This window comes from Suricata suricatta, chromosome 4, assembly GCF_006229205.1.
Source record: "Suricata suricatta isolate VVHF042 chromosome 4, meerkat_22Aug2017_6uvM2_HiC, whole genome shotgun sequence".
Taxonomy (NCBI): domain Eukaryota; kingdom Metazoa; phylum Chordata; class Mammalia; order Carnivora; family Herpestidae; genus Suricata; species Suricata suricatta.
Window position 1 is genome coordinate 29,247,533 of NC_043703.1, and position 16,225 is coordinate 29,263,757.

Here is a 16,225-nt window from a genome sequence, read left to right on the forward strand (position 1 = left end):
CTTCTCTTTTTTACAGTCTAACTACATGTTCTAGAAACTGAGTAAAATTGGCTTGTGAGTTGGGACATGGATTTGGGTTCATCGTCTGTCCATATGTCATGAATTAAGGAGAATCTTGGTTTATCTGTATTCTGAGCTTCTTTTGACGGGGGTGGCTGTGCAAAAAAGAAGACACTGTAGAACATCTGAATTAGATAAGACCCTAGAGATCAAGGACCGTTTTTTTCCCATCTAATGATGAAATCTCAATGAAATCTTAAACACTTTGACATTCTACCAGAGAGTCTTTTCTTTTGAACAATACAAAGAAGCCTAGACAGGAGAGAGGAGTCATGACTATGATTTCTGAACAGCTCCACTTTTGGTTAAAGAAACAATAGCTTAGCTTGGCCTGTATATCATATTTAAGTTCCAGAGACCATTGTTTTCTGCCCAGTTTAGTTAGTATTCTTACCATTTTGTAACAGAGAAATGTACTTTTAAGTAGTAAACCAAAAGCAAAAGTGCAGGGGATGAACTTTATTTGGTGGTTCTATCTTGAGACACAGCTGGATCTAGGGATTAAGTAATATTATCAAATCTGTGTCTTCATCTCTTGCTTCTGCCTTCTCTGTGTGGGCTTATTGCCTATGGCTGAGGACTAAGTCTGCTGGGAGCTGCAACTTTATTTTCTTTGATGAAGGGGCAGTCTCCTTTATTAGTTCTAGAGAAAGTCTTGGGTATGATTTTTGATTGACTCTTCATCCATGTTAGCCTTGGAAATGGGGTATTTTGGTTAGACTGAGTTACATGTATATGTGATGGGTGATAGGTGAGTACCCTGATGAGCAGGCCATGTGAGGTGGGAGGGAGTGGCTCCCCTCAGGAAGGGTAGCTGGGTAGGCAGGTAAGATAGATGTTAGCTACATCATTTCTTACTACTTCTGTTTGTGTGATGAAAGAGGGAAATGGAGAACATTCTTAACATACTTGATACATAGTCATTCAGAATTTCAACCTCTGCTTCTTTTCCACTTCGTGGTGTTATGTGCAAAGTCAGAGTATGGGAATCTTGAAAATCTTTTTAAATTTCTTTTAAGGTTTCATTTGGTGATTTTCCTAAAAGTGGTATTATAAGATATTCAGGAAGAGGTGAGAAGTCAAGGTCTTTCATCCCTTCAATTCTTTCTTTAGCTTTGTGCCTTTAGTAATAAGTCTTCCTTCTCTTGGTCTCAGGTTTTATATCTGCTTTTTAGGAGTAGTTTGTGATAAGAGTGATACAAAAAAGTTACCCATTTATTCCTAAAACATTAATTGCTGACTGTGTGCAAGCCCTATGCTGGATATTTAGACTAGAAAGATGAATAAGAAATGTTTTCTGTTTATGATTAGCATATAAAATAATAATAAAATGATGCAGTTAGTCTCTGTTCTCTGTTACTGTTTCTGGACTATGTTTTATCCACCATCTTAAAAAAAACTTAAGTAATGCCAATGAGATTTTTTTCTCCCCCATATATTTAAGAATAAGCATTTCTTAAAAAAACATTTCTTTTTAGCAAATATAATCTTATTTAGCTATACTACTTTATCTCCTTCTTTATTGCTGTCATTGGCCCCTCTATTTCTCCTCATCCATTCGCTATCTCCTTGATTCATTTTCCTTTTTATCTAGCTCAAGATAGCAGTCTTTTTAGAAAAAACCTTGCTTAATCTGTATTCATTCCCTTTTGCTGCTGTAACAAATTATACAAACTTGATGGCTTAAAACAACACACATGATCCTACAGTTTTGGAAGTCTGAAGTCCAAAACGGGTCTCACTGGGCTAAAATCAAGGTGTCAGTAAGTCTGCATTTTTTCTGGAGGCTCTAGGAGAGAATTCATTCCCTTGTCTTTACCAGCTTCTAGAGGCTCCCTGTATTCCTTGGGTTGTGCCCCTTTCTACCATCAGAGTTGGTAGTGGTTGTGGAGTCCTCTCACACTGCATTACTCTGACATGTTTCTCTTGTTACAACCCCTTCTTTGACTGTCCCACCGCCCTCTTTCATTTTAAGGACCCTCATGATTACATTGGGCTTGCCCAGATAATCCAGAATAATGTCTCCATCTCAAGATGTGTAATTTATTCACTTCTGCAAGGCCCCTTTTATCATGTAAGGTAACACGTTCCCAGTTTCCATGGACTAGGGGAAAGATATTTTTGGATGCCATTATTCTGCTTACCACATCTTCCTTTCCCCTGTGTGTGTTTATTGCACCCATCTGATAAAATTTAATCCTAAACAAATCCAGCCGTTGTCTTTGTCACTTCAGGTGAGTACTGTGTGCTGCTAAAAGGAATTAGCAGTTGATACCAGAATACATTAATGAGAACCAATCTCAGATGGGTCTTGCATAGCTAGTGTCTTCTTCCTTCTTCCTTCTTCTTTTTCTTCTTCCTTTCCTCCTCCTCTTCCTCCTCCCCCCTTCGTCCTCTTCCTCTTCTTCCTCCTCCTTCTCCTCCTCTTCCTCCTTTTCCTCCTTTTTCTTTTTCATCAAGTCATTCTGCTCTATTTTACACCTTTGCCACTCTCCTCAAACTTATGGTAAATACTGCCCTCTAGCAAATGACTTCACTTTCTTACAGAGGAAATAAAATCCATTACATAGGAAACTTCCTCAACATTTTGCTACCAAACATGCCTGTCTTAGGTCAGGATATTTAATAGCAGAACCTGAGACAGGGATTTAATGTGTATAATCCAGCGAGTTTTGAAATCTATAATCAGAGTTTAGAAAATCCCATCATCCCCAAGCATTTCCTTATCCTTTGTTACATTCCGTCTCTCTCTACCTCGGTGGCTCTAGGCAACCACAGATATACTTTCTGTCATTATAAGTCATTTTTTTTCTTCTAGACTTTCATATAAATGTGGTTATGTAGTATGTACTCCTCTGCATCTGGCGTCTTTCCCTCAGCATAATGATTTTGAATTGTGTCCATGTAGTTGTATATACTAACAGTTCTTTTTTTTTTTTTGCTGGTGAATATCCCATTATATGGATATGCTCCCAATTTGTTAACCCATTCACCTATTGATGGACATTTTGATGTTTCCAGTTTTTGGCTATCACAAATGAAGCTGCTATGAATATTTGTGTACTAGTCTTTGTGCAGAAATATGTTTCTGTTCGTTTTGTTTTGTGTTTGTGTTTGTTTTTTTAGGGGTAAATACCTGGAAGTGGAATGAGTAGGTGGTGGTTCCTATGATTTGCCAGAAGACTCATAAGTATTAAAAACAACTTATACTAATGACTGACTAAGATCTATTACAGCCAAAGGTACAGAGTAGGTAGCAGGAAAGAGAAATGTATTAGTGATATCTAGGGAGATATGGCATGGGCTTTCTGCTCCTCCCTTGTCTGAGCACATAGGACATACTTCCTTCTGGCAGTGAATTATAAGGATATGTGTGTAGTGTCTCTGCCGAGGAAACCCATTCCAGTCTTAGGGTCTGAGACTTTTATGGGAGATCTGGTCAACATAGACATGTCCTACTGTGCAGCCACCTGTGGTACATGAAACTCAGGTGCACATCATCAGTCTTGATGTTTGTGCAAAGCAACTGGACAGGCCAGTAGGCAGAGTCCATTGCTCTAGTGTATATTACAAAATCATCAATAACTAACATAAAGAAAACTCTAAAGATCACATTCCTAATGACTGGCCAACAATCAATCCTGGTTCCCTTGGGGACATACAAGGTATAATCAATCATACCTGCATTGTAAACTCTTTCCTAATGGGTGGCATGGTAGATGAATGTTTAGCCTGTTAAGAAACTGTTCAAACTATTTTCCAAAGTGATTGTTGCATTTTACTCCTCCACCAGCAGTGCATGAGAAATCCAGGTGCCTTCCATCTTTGCAAACACATGGTATTGTTAGCTTCTAAAATTTTAGTCATTCTAAGTATATAAGGGTATTTCACTGCGGTTTTAGCTTGCTTTTTTCTAATGTCTAATGATATGAACATCTTTTCATAGGCTTTTGGCTATTCATATCCTTTTATTGTGAAATGTCTTTCATGTCTTGCCTCTCTTTTTTTTTTTTAAGTTTATTTATTCTGAGAGAGAGAATGAGCAGCAGACAGGCAGAGAGAGAAGGAGACAGAAAATTCCAGAAGGTTCTGCATCATCAGTACAGAGCCTGACACAGGGCTCTATCTCATGAACCATGAGATCATGACTTGAGCTGAAATCAAGAGTCAGACGCTTAACCAACTGAGCCACCCAGGCACCCCATTGCCTCCTTTTTCTTTCCTTTTCTTTTTTCTTTTCTTTTCTTTTCTTTTCTTTTCTTTTCTTTTCTTTTCTTTTCTTTTCTTTTTTCTTTTCTGTCTTATGGAATTGTCAAAGTTCCTCATATATTATAGATACAAGTCATTTGTCAGATACCTGTTATCACAAATAATTCATCCTGTTCTGTGGCTTCCTTTTTTTCTTATATAGGGCTTTAGAAGAACAAAAGTTTTGAAGTTGTATAAATACATATATATATATATTTTTTTTTACACACACACACACATATATATATATATATATATATATATGATTCATGTATTTTGTGTTCCTAGAAATCTTTGTCTACCCCAAGTCACATAGATTTTTTTTAAGTTTATTTATTTATTTGGAGAGAGTGTGTATGGACAAACAGAGGAGGGACAGAGGGAGAAGGAGAGACAGAGAATCCCAAGCAGGCTCCTCAGTGTCAGCACAGAGCTTGATGTGGGTCTCGAACTCAAACAGTGAGATCATAACCTGAGACGAAATCAAGAGTCGGACACTTAACTGATGGAGCCACCCAGATGCCTCCATACAGATTTTTTTCCTATATTTTCTTACAGAGATTTTATAGTTTTAAGTGCTATTATATTTAGGTTTGTGATACAGTTCGAGTTAATTTTTGTGTATGGTGTGAAAGAAGGGTTGATGTTCATTTTTTCTTGTATTGGTATCCATTAATTGGCATTTTTAAAAAGACATATTTTTCTATTGAATTGTCTTGGTATCTTTGTAAAAAAATCAGTTGACCTTATTTGTTTGAACCTATTTCTGCCATTTATTTTGTTTAGTGATCTGTATATCTATCTTTATACTAATACCTTACTGTCTTCTTTACAGTAGTTTTGAATTCAGGTCATATGTCTTCCAGCTTTGGTCTTTTTAATAAGTTGTTTTAGTTGCTTTAGGTCTTTTACATTTCTGTATAATTTTTAGAATCAGCTTGTCAATTCTATTTTGAAAAGTCTCTGGAATTTTTATTGAGGTTGTGTTGAATTTGTAGATTTGAAGAATGGTTGCCATTTTTTTCTACTAATGAGTATAGTTTATCTCTATTCTCTTTAGTTAAGTTTCCTTTAATTACTCTCAGCAGTATTACTTTGGTTTTCAGTGTACAGAGCTTTCACATAATTTTATTGCATTTAAATGCTGTTATTTAATTTTTTTAATTAAAAAAAATTTTTAATGTTTCATTTATTTTTGATACAGAGAGAGAGCATGAGAGGGGGAAGGGCAGAGAGAGAAGGAGACACAGAACAGGAAGCAGGCTCCAGGCTCTGAGCTAGCTGTCAGCACAGAGCCTGATGCAGGGCTCAAACCCACGAACGTGAGATTTGTCCTGAGCCGAAGTCGAGGCTTAACTGACTGAGCCACCCAGGCGCCCCAATTTTTTAAAATTTTGAGATGATTTTAGTAATGCAGTTGTAAGAAGTAATACAGAGATCCTGTATACCCATCACTCATTTTCTCCAGTTACTAAGGCATTGCCTAACTGTAGTAAACATCACAACCAGGAAATCAGTATTGATCCAACCTACTGATCTTATTCAGATTTCACCAGTTTTACATGTACTCATTTTGTATGTGTATGTATATTTGATTCTATGCAATTTTATCACGTGTGAATCTGTGGACCATTACCACAGTCCATATATAGAAGAGTTCCATCACAAGGATCGTTTTTGCTACTCCTGTGTAGCCACAGACATTCCCCTACAATCATCCTCTCCCTAACCTCTGATAATCACCAATCTGTTCTGTTTCTGTAATTTTGACATTTAAAGAATGATACATAAATTTGATCATGGGGATTGGCTGTTGTCACTCAGCGTAATTCCCTTGACGTTTATGCAAGTTTTGCATATATCATAAGTTTGTACGTTTTTATTGCTGAGTAAGCATCCCATGGTAGAGCTTACTTCATGGTTTGTTTAACCTTAATTCACCTATTAAAGGTCATCAGAAACCACTAAAGGTTTTTGGTTATTTTGAAGAAAACTTCTATGACTATTCACTTGCTGGTTTTTAAATGAACAGAAGTTTTTATTTCTTTGGTGTAAATGGCCTTCAATGCATTTGCTGGATTGTACTATAAGTACATATTGAATTTTGTAGGAAACTGGCATACTTTTTTCCAGAGTGGCTGTATCATTTTACTTCCTCATTAACAGTGTAGAAGAGATTCAGTTTCTCCACATCTTCACCAGCATTTGGTGTTGTCATTATTTTTTATTCTAGCCAGTTTGATAGGTTTGCACATCTTCTCATTTTGTTTTAATTTGCATTTTCCTAATGGTCATTATAGTGAACTTGTTTGCCTTCTATAAATCTTGTTTGGTGATATGCCTCTTCATGTCTTTTGCTTGTTTTCTAAATTGAATTGCTTATTTGTTTGTTTTTTTACTGTTGAGTTTTGAAAATTCTTTATATATTCTGCATACTAGTCTTTTGTCAGGTATGTGTTTTGCAGATATTTTCTCCCAGTCTGTAACTTTAATGCTATTATTTTTTAAATTACATTTTCCAGCTGTTCATTCCTAGTGTATAGATACATTAACTCTTTTTTAAAATATTAATCTGGTATCCTGTGACTTTGCCAAATCCACACATTATTTCTCGTGGCTTTTTTGCAGATGCCTTAAGATTCTCTCCATGTTTTCTGCAAATAAAGATGTTTGTTTTCTCATAGGTACCTCTTCCTTTCTAACTATAATTTGTATTTATTTCTCTTGACTTATCACACTGGCATATCTAGTATAATGTTTAATCATATTGCTGAGAATAGGTATCTTTGTCTTGTTTGAATCTTAGGGTACAGCCATTTGTCTTTTACTATGTTAGCTGTGGGTATTTCTTAGATACCCTTTTTCCATTTTTAGAAAATTTCTTTTATTCCTAGTTTATGTATACTTTTTTTTTTATCATGAATAGGTGTTTGATTTGTGTCAAATGCTTTTTCCATGTTTATTATGGTATCGTATTTTTTCTTCTTAATATTTTTGTTGTTATGAGGAATTACACTGATTACTTTTCCAGTGCTGTTACCATCCGTTTTTTTTTGTAGATCATGATGCATTGCCTTTTTCATATGCTCTTAGATTTGGATTGCTAATGATTGCTTGTTTTTAATGTCTCTGGGATACATATTTACATGTTTTTTTTTTTTGTCAATTAACTTTAGTGCATATTTTTTTCTAAAAGCAGTATTCCACTTTTTCTCCATTTATTTATGGAAGAAGGGTAGAATTTTGAGACCAAGTGTTTTTGGTACATGTGATGTCATCTTATTTATCTTAGATACTTCCTGGACGTGCTCCAGTTTTTGAAACTTGCATTAATAGAATATCTTCAACCAGTTCTGTATATTTATAATGTAAATGTTCTCAAAAGTGTGATTGTGGTTGATGAACAAAATGCTGGGTCAGCACAGAAATTGAGTAAGCTCTAATAATTACATTGCCAAGCATGTAATTTTTATTATTTATCAAGACTGATAGCTAGGAGAGAGCTCCAGGAAAGCATATGTCTATAATCTACAGAAATCTAATTTCTTAATATTACTGCTATTTAAATAAGAATGAAATTAGAAAAACTGACTAAGAGTTTATTTTTTAGTCTGATTTCTGTTAAGTCCCTAAGTCCTCTTTTAAAAGCTATCAAAATGTAATTCAACATTTGTAGTAGGTCATCAAGACTCTGTAACACATCTGATGTTCCTTAGAAGAGCACCAGATTAATATTCTGTGATGCTCAACAGTTATGCTTTGTTGGTTTTATTCCTATCATGGAATAAAAAGGTATACCTATTAGGCTCTTTGCCACCCTCCAGCCCTTGTCAGTTAGGTTATTGCTGTGTTACTTAGAAAGTAGTAAAGTGTAGATGAAAGGGTACTTACTCTAAGTTGAATCAGTAGACTTAAATTGTCTTTGCTCTGTAACTTATTTGACTTCTGCAAGTTATCCAGCATTTCTACTCTTTAATGTAAAATGAGAATTGGTGATGATGGGAAGGAATATGAAATTGAAATATTATATTTTCTATTTCAGTCTGAAAACTTGGAGAATACAGTAATCATACCAGATATCAAACTACATAGCAATCCTTCTGCTTTCAATATTTATTGCAATGTACGCCATTGTGTTCTGGAATGGCAGAAAAAGGAAACATCATTGGCAGCTGCATCTAAGAACTCTGTGCAGAGTGGAGAATCAGACAGTGATGAAGAGGAGGAATCCAAAGAGCCCCCTATCAAGCTTCCTAAGGTAAGTCACCAAATTCCACTTGGATGGATAACTACAGGTGTTTGGGCTATAGTACATATATTTGCATTACTAAAATATCTTGTTTTTTAATAAAATTGTGCACTCAAAATTAACAGGGCTTATGGGTAAAAATAGGTTTGGGGCAGACCAGGAAAACTCTGTGATTCTTTATAACTGGAGCGCTAACAAAATCAATAATTGGTAATCCAGGGGAGAGTAGTTGGACAGCCCAGGAAGAAAGATCAGGGGCTTTTAAAAATGTACCTAAGCAGTAGAGTGGAAATGGAGGCTGGTAAGCCTTGAGCCCTTGCAGATAGAGGTGGAGCTCTGAGCCGGTGGGCTGGTGTTAAGGTGGGCATAAGTAGAGCTGCAAACTCCCACCAGCCAAGAGCCATAGAGGCTGGGGGTGCTTCCTTCTGGGGAGGGGGCCGCGAGTACAGGTGTGCATTTTTATTTTTCTTGAAATGGAACTAGAAGGGCTCCTAGCTGTGCACCTGCTGAGCTGAGAGCTTTTCGCCTTTTCTTCCTCAGATTATGATTGTACTCTTGCTAGTTTGGTTCCCCTTGCCTAGGAAAAACTTACCTGTGAAGCAAGAGAACTTCAACACTGTTCTGATATCACTCCCTTATTTACCAGGGACGTTTAAGCTAGTTGGTGTTACAGAAGCATGTACTGTAGTAGAACAGCTCTTCTTAAGGTACTCCCTTCTATTTAAGTGTTAGTATATTTCAGGACTGTAATGTTGTTTTATATTTAGTATTTTTTCTATGTTGTAGGTATAGTTAGTATTTCTAACAAAAGAACAGTGAAAATATAGACATTTTTAAAAGGGTATCTTTATCTTAAGTGATTTATATGCATACTGCTTTCTTCTAAATGTAAACATTTTTAAATGATTTCCTTTATCATAAATAATTCAGTATGTTGCCTTTTTCCTAACCTGATACCTTAAAAATATGCCTTAAAAACTTTTATACATACACACAGGAGCTATCATGCAAATATTTTTTACATTTCATGGTGACTTTTCCTAAGTGCACCACTGTCCTTAATCAGTACTGTCACATTCCTCTCATCTTATTCTCAGCGGATGACTTGCTTCCTGTTTCTTAGAGTAAGAGAGGTTTTGTGAACTTCCTCAGCCTTTTAGTCACCCATCTTTAAATGTTCATCTCTGGGGACTTCCTTTAGTCCCTTTCTCTTCAGTGTCCTTAAGTATAACTTCCTATTAGCTCCTTTGTTCTCCTTAAAACAAACAAGCTTATCTTTTCCATGTAAGCTCCTCTAGGTAAAGAGTTTTCCATCAAGTACTGACACAGCAGGAAACAGAGTATAATGATTAAGAACCTGCGCAATAGAGTCAAACTGCCTGGGTTCAAATACTACTCACCATTAAAAATAACTGGCTGTGTAATGCTGGGAAAGTTATTTGACTTATCTGTACCTCTGTTTTGTCATCTATGAAGTGGAGATAATGTCTACTTCACAGGGTTATAGTGAAGATTCGGTGAGTTAATAAATGTCAAATATATTGGGGCTCCTGGGTAGCTCAGTTGGTTAAGCTACCGACTTTGGCTCAGGTCATGATCTCACAGTTTGTGGGTTCAAGCCCCATTTCCGGCCCTGTTGTGACAGCTTGAAGCTTGGAGTCGGCTATGGATTCTGTCTCCCTTTCTCTCTCTCTCTGCCCCTCTCCAACTTGTGCTCTGTCTCTCTCTCAAAAATAAACATTAAAAAATTGTTTAAAATGTCAAATAAAAGGTATAGTTATAAGTATCAGGTTAGGTGCAAATAAGAAATTGTGTAGGTGCAAATGAATTTGAGTTATTTTTAAGGAACTCCTCAATTTATTAATAAATACTTTATGTCCAAGGAAATGAAACTTCTGGACAGTCAGAGAGGTCATGTGATGAGTGAGAGGGGAAGACGTGCTGAGACGCCTTCATGCGGAGGCACTCAGAATGCTGCGGGTTAGGGCGCAGGTCAGGGTGAAGCTTCCATGTGATGGTCTGGCAGCCATTTGCATGACATGAAGGATTGACGTAGAAGAAATGAGGCCTGTAGGGCTTGAGGAGATGAGAATTTAAGGGAAGGTGAGAAATGTTAGCATCTTTCTTTTCTTTTGAACTTTCTGCTCCAGATGCTGCTCTTCTATGTTAGTTTCTTCCTTTTTTTTTTTTTTTTTGGCAATTGTTCCTCTCTTCTTCTTGCCTACATGTGTGACTGCTTTCCTTCTTTTCACTGAGTTTTTTTTTCCTCTCCTACTGCTTTTCTCTCACATGATTAAGACAGTTTTTATTGCTGAAGTATCATTTTGATGCAATTTAATTTTCTACTTGAATGTTAAAAGTTAAATTGAAATTGATTATTATGTAGACCTTGCTGTCAGGCTTTTTTTTTTTTTTTTTTTTTTTTTTTTTTGTAGGTCAGCAATCATTGATATTTTTTAAGATTTATTTATTGTGAGAAAGAGAGGGGAGGGAAAGGGGGAGGAAGGGACAGAGAGTGGGGGGGGGGAGAGAGAGAGAGAGAGAGAGAGAGAGAGAGAGAGAGAGAGAGAGAGAGAGAATAATACCCTGAGCAGGCTCTGCACTAATGGTGCGGAGACAGGGGTTGAACTCATAAACTGTGAGATCATAACCTGAGCCCAAATCAATAGTTGGACACTTAACTGACTGAGCCACCTAGGCACTCCAGTCATTAATATTTTAAAAAGGACTTGGGACACCTGGCTGACTCAGTTAGTTAAGCATCCGACTTCCGCTCAGGTCATGATTTCATGGTTCGTGGATTTGAGCCCCACTTCGGGCTCTGCTGGCAGCTCGGAACCTGCAGCCTGCTTCAGATTCTGTCTCTCCCTCTCTCTCTGCCTCTCTACTACTTGCACTCTGTCTGTCTTTCAAAATTAAACATTACAAAAAACACACACGACTTTTTAAATCCCACCTAAATACTTCATATTACGTTTTTTACCTAAAACATAGTTTTCCCCAGCTCAAATCATCTCTCACTATCTGACTTCCAGATCACCTATAGTATTCCATACTTTATGACTACATAGTTTTTTGGTTTTTAGTTTAGTGGGTTTTTTTTTTTTTTTTTTGAGAGAGAGTAAGAGCATGAGGAAGGTGCCCAGAGAGAGAGAAAGAATATCTTTCTGAAGCAGGCTCCACGCTGGACATGGAGTACAACACCAGGCTCACTGTCAGATTATGACCTGAGCCGAAACCAGGAGCTGGATGTTTAACTGGCTAAGCCACCCAGGTGCCCCTATAACTACATAGTTTTTAATAGTTATTATTAGGATTCATACTTCCCTTTCAGTCTTATTTGAGGCTCATCATGCCATGTGTTTTGTTAAAAGATATAGACTTACATAAACTTATTTAGTTTATTTGCTTCTAAATTTTTTGTGAGCAAGCATTATAGCAAGCATTATATTAGGCCCTGGGAACAAAATGATAAGACATGGCCTCTGCCCTCAAGGAATTTATGTCTGGTAGGGATACAGGCGTGGCCGGTGGCTTAAGAATTACCAGTAGAACACCGTGCGTATGGATGCAGCACTGACTGGAGACGCATGTACAGGCAGAGGGAACAGCATCTTTGCAGAAGTACACATGGTCTATTTTTGGCTAGACTGGAGTAGCTGAAGAGGTAAGAGGCTAAGGTCAGGAGCTAGATCTTGAGGGGCCTTCTGTGTCATGCACCCACTTTCAGAGTTTGTCTTGTGATTTGGAAATAGGGAAGATTTCAAGCAAAAGAGGTTAGTCAGACTTGTATTTTAATGAAGTTACTTGGGTGCTGGTGAGACAGACCATGGAAGGCGGTGAGGCTAGAGCAGTGGGATCAGTTGGGCAGCGATTGCAGGGGTCCAGGAAACGTTACTGAGAGTTGGTGGTGCTGGTGTTTGGGACACAGGAAATGTTAAGGAAGCAGAACTGACAGGAATTGGTAATGAGTTGATTACGAGGGCTGCAAGAGAAGGGGGAATTGAAGCATACTTCTGAAATTTCATGGTGGCAGTGTCATTTTCTGCAAGAGGGGACCTGGAGGGAAAGCAGTGCTCTGTTGGAGTGGTGGTGCTGTTTAGTTCTGGTCGTACTGAGTGTGAGGTACCTGTGAGGTGCCCTGTGTGCACTCTACAGGGCTGAAGTTCCAAGGAAAGGTCCCAGCTAAAAATAGAGACGTGGGAGCTGTCACAGTGTGGGGGGAGGTGAAATAAGATTGTTAGAGACAGGGTGAGGGTGGGATCAAGAGCATCACTTACAAATTGTTAGTTTGAAAAGTTGTAAGAACACTTTTGGGTGTGACGAAAAGGGAGGAAGAAGGTAGCGGTCACAGATAAATTTGTATGTTAGAGGGTACTACCCAGACATTTCACACCCAGACCTTTTGAGCAGAATTCTTCCTCTTGTTTTTGTCCTCTTTTTCCTCTGCTACTGCTGCTTTTCCTCCAACTTTCCTCTCGCTCCCTTCTAGATTTTTATTTTTCATTATTTGTAAATGTCTCTACCAAATATTTGCTTTACATAAAAAATTCTGAAATGCAGTATACTTCCCTCGGAGGTAAAATATAAACGTACTTTTGGTTTCCTCTCAAATTTTTTCAAATGGATTCTGGAAGTATTAGAATGGATTCTAGGACTTAAAAAATAATGTAATAGTTGATATACAATGAATTGGTTTCAGGTGTACAACATAGTAATTCAATAATTCTGTATATTTTGAAGTGTTCACCATAAGTGTGGTCACCATCCGTCACCACACAACATTATTACAATACTATTAATGATATTTCCTGTGCTGTACTTTTCATCTTCAGGACTTATTTATAACTAGAAGTTTGTACTTTCTAATCTCCTTCACCTGTTTTGGCCCCCCCGTCCCTTTCCTCTTGGACTTTTTAATAGAACAACAAAATTTCTAATGGCAAATAGTCTATTATTACATCTAAATATGATGTAACTAAACTTTTATGCTCATACTTGTTAGTGAAATAATAAAATCACTTTGGAAATATATAATTTGATGAGAGCAAAATAAAACCTTGAAAGACTCATTATGTCATTTTTCTTCGGCCAAGGATGTTTTTATATCACTTTTCCCAGCAGTGACATTGGACTGGCTAAATCAGATTGTTACTTGGGTTTTATGTTCCTTTAAGAATAATAGGGAGCCTTCAGGATTTAATTATTTGAAAGCAGCCATAAAGGGAAAGTTCAGTAAATTTTCAAAAGGTTATTTTCTGAAGAGAAGTGGAAAACTGACTATGTGTTGGGTCGTTAGTTGTGGTTTTTCATTGAAAGGACTGAAGTTTAGTGTGTTTTATTACTATAATCAACTACTCTATTTAAAAGTCACATTTATTTATATTGCTAATTATAAAGGCAGCACATATTGTAGATAGTTTGAAAAATGTAGAACACTTTTTACAAAGAGGAAATAGAAATTAAAAATTAGAAATCCCTCTTAAAATCCTATATACCCACTATAAACATTTTTATATATACATATAAATATATGTGTATGTGTATATATATGTATATATATACACTCTTCCTTCCCAATATTGAGTGAGGAGAAAGTATAGTATGTTCTCAGTTACTGTAAGACAGGACTCTGTGGGTAAAGTATAATTTCAGGGTTCATACATATGGTAAAATACTCGCAGTCAAACCTCAAAAACAACCAACCAACCAAACTTATTTCACAACATTTATTGTTCTTCTACTCAATAATTCAAAGCTGAATATGATTGGAAAACTTGGAGTTGATTTTTATTTTATCACATATTGAAAACATATCAATACTCTGGAAACAAATTAGTTTTCCTCCTTATTAAGAAATTTTTTTATGAAGTGAGGCACAGATGCGTAGTGAGAATCTACCGTGGTTAACATAGAGTTCTCTCTCCTGACCAGTTGACCAATATTTTATGGTATATCTCATAAAAACCAACTCGTGCTCTGTTCCTAAGCAGCGTACCTGTGTTGCCTATTTTCATACATTTGTTACTACGCCCTGCACTTACCAGAGAGGCAGCTCAGGGAGTTGTTCACTAAGGAGCCTCTCTCCGTTTGGTCAGGTTCAGTACTTTCTCTGTTACCATAGGAATCTTACTAAAAATAGCTAAAAATGTTATCTGTGAGGAGTATCCTTTGAACTTTGAAAAGTCATGATTGGTAGCAGTAGAATAAGCATTCTTGAAGACTGAAAGGGTACAGTAGTCTCGCATTGGTCTAAGAATAGAGCCCCATATTTTTGCTTAGGAGATCTTTGAGTTCAGATTCATTTCCTCTAAGTACATAAGGAGATAGAAATCTTGAACAGCATGTTTTTAAAAGAAACTATGTGAACTGGAAAATTTTCACTGCTTAGTGCATTTAATCAATTGAAACTCTATACAGGCCATTTCTGTAATCTTAGCTATAATAAAGGCTGCTAGGATTTTAGATAACTTCTCTGAAGACAGTCAAGTTACTAGTTATTTTGACTTCTCAGTTATATCTGCATTCTTCAGAAACCTTGCAAGTGATCGTTGGAACTGCAATGGATGCCTGCAGTTGATTTGACCATTGTCTGGAAAATGTATTTCTGAGTTGCAGTGGTTTTTAGCACACAACTGAGAGTAATTAAACATATATTTATTATATGCCTATCATGTGCCAGACATTGGGTTAGACACAGGACATACTACGCCAGCGGAACATCCTTGTCTCTAAGGAGACCACAGGAAAAAGGAAACCAAAGTAGTCAGCTACACTATAATATAATAAATGCTGTAACAGAGGTCTCAACTGGGAAGAGTCATGTACAAGGCTCACTTACTCTGTTAGAGTATAAATTCTTAGAGGACGGGCTATTGTGATGTGTATCTTCATATTTCCTGCAGCAAGTTACACAAAATAAGTGTTTAAAAAATATTTATGTTCATCACACTTCTCTTTCAGTCTTTAGTTACAGATTTACCTTTTGCTAGGTACTGAGTCAGTCAGATTTGGTCCTGATCAGGAATGATAAGATAATAAAAGTAAAAATAGCAGTGGTCTTTTTGGTAGGCAGGTTTTTTTGTGATTAAACCCTATAAAAAGAGAGGATATCATCAGTAAATAATAATATTGTGATTGTACCATTATAGGAATGGTTAAGACGTAAAGCTCCTTTTTAAAATCTCTTAATTGTATGAGTTATATTGACTTTTTTCCTAGTCATAAGTAACAATTAACATGACTGTTAACCAAAGAATGCTGATTTGTACTTGAATACAGCCAAATGAACTTTTAAATTAATAGTTTATTTTTTCTTAGTGAATGTAACCTGATAGTTCATTGTTAAAATTCTTGTGATATTTTCTTATGGCTTCCTTGTGCTATAAATACTTTTAAAATAGTGCCATTGTGGGGCGCCTGGGTGGCTTAGTTGGTTGAGCGTCTGACTCTTGATTCTGGCTCAGGTCATTATCCCAGGGGTGCGTGATGGGTGTGGAATCTGCGTAAGATTCTCTCTCTTATGTGCTCTTTCTCTCTCTCTCTCTCTCAAAAAGAAAACATAAAATAAAATAGTGCCATAATTTTTTAACCTTCCATAAACTAGGTGGTTTCTGTATCTTGAAATTAAATGCTGTGGGTGGTTGTGTTTTGCTTTTTTATGTGTTT

The 16,225-nt window shown here is 36.7% G+C and overlaps 1 protein-coding gene across 14 annotated transcripts in view; it reads left to right on the plus strand.

The window, feature by feature from the left end:
* MYCBP2 (MYC binding protein 2) overlaps window positions 1-16,225 on the plus strand; it is a 267,757-nt gene that overhangs the window by 28,174 nt on the left and 223,358 nt on the right. For all 14 annotated transcript variants that reach the window (XM_029936570.1, XM_029936573.1, XM_029936574.1 and 11 more), the window contains exon 3: window positions 8,351-8,566. In XM_029936570.1, coding sequence (XP_029792430.1) covers window positions 8,351-8,566 — 216 coding nt within the window. The remainder of the gene's footprint in view (window positions 1-8,350; window positions 8,567-16,225) is intronic.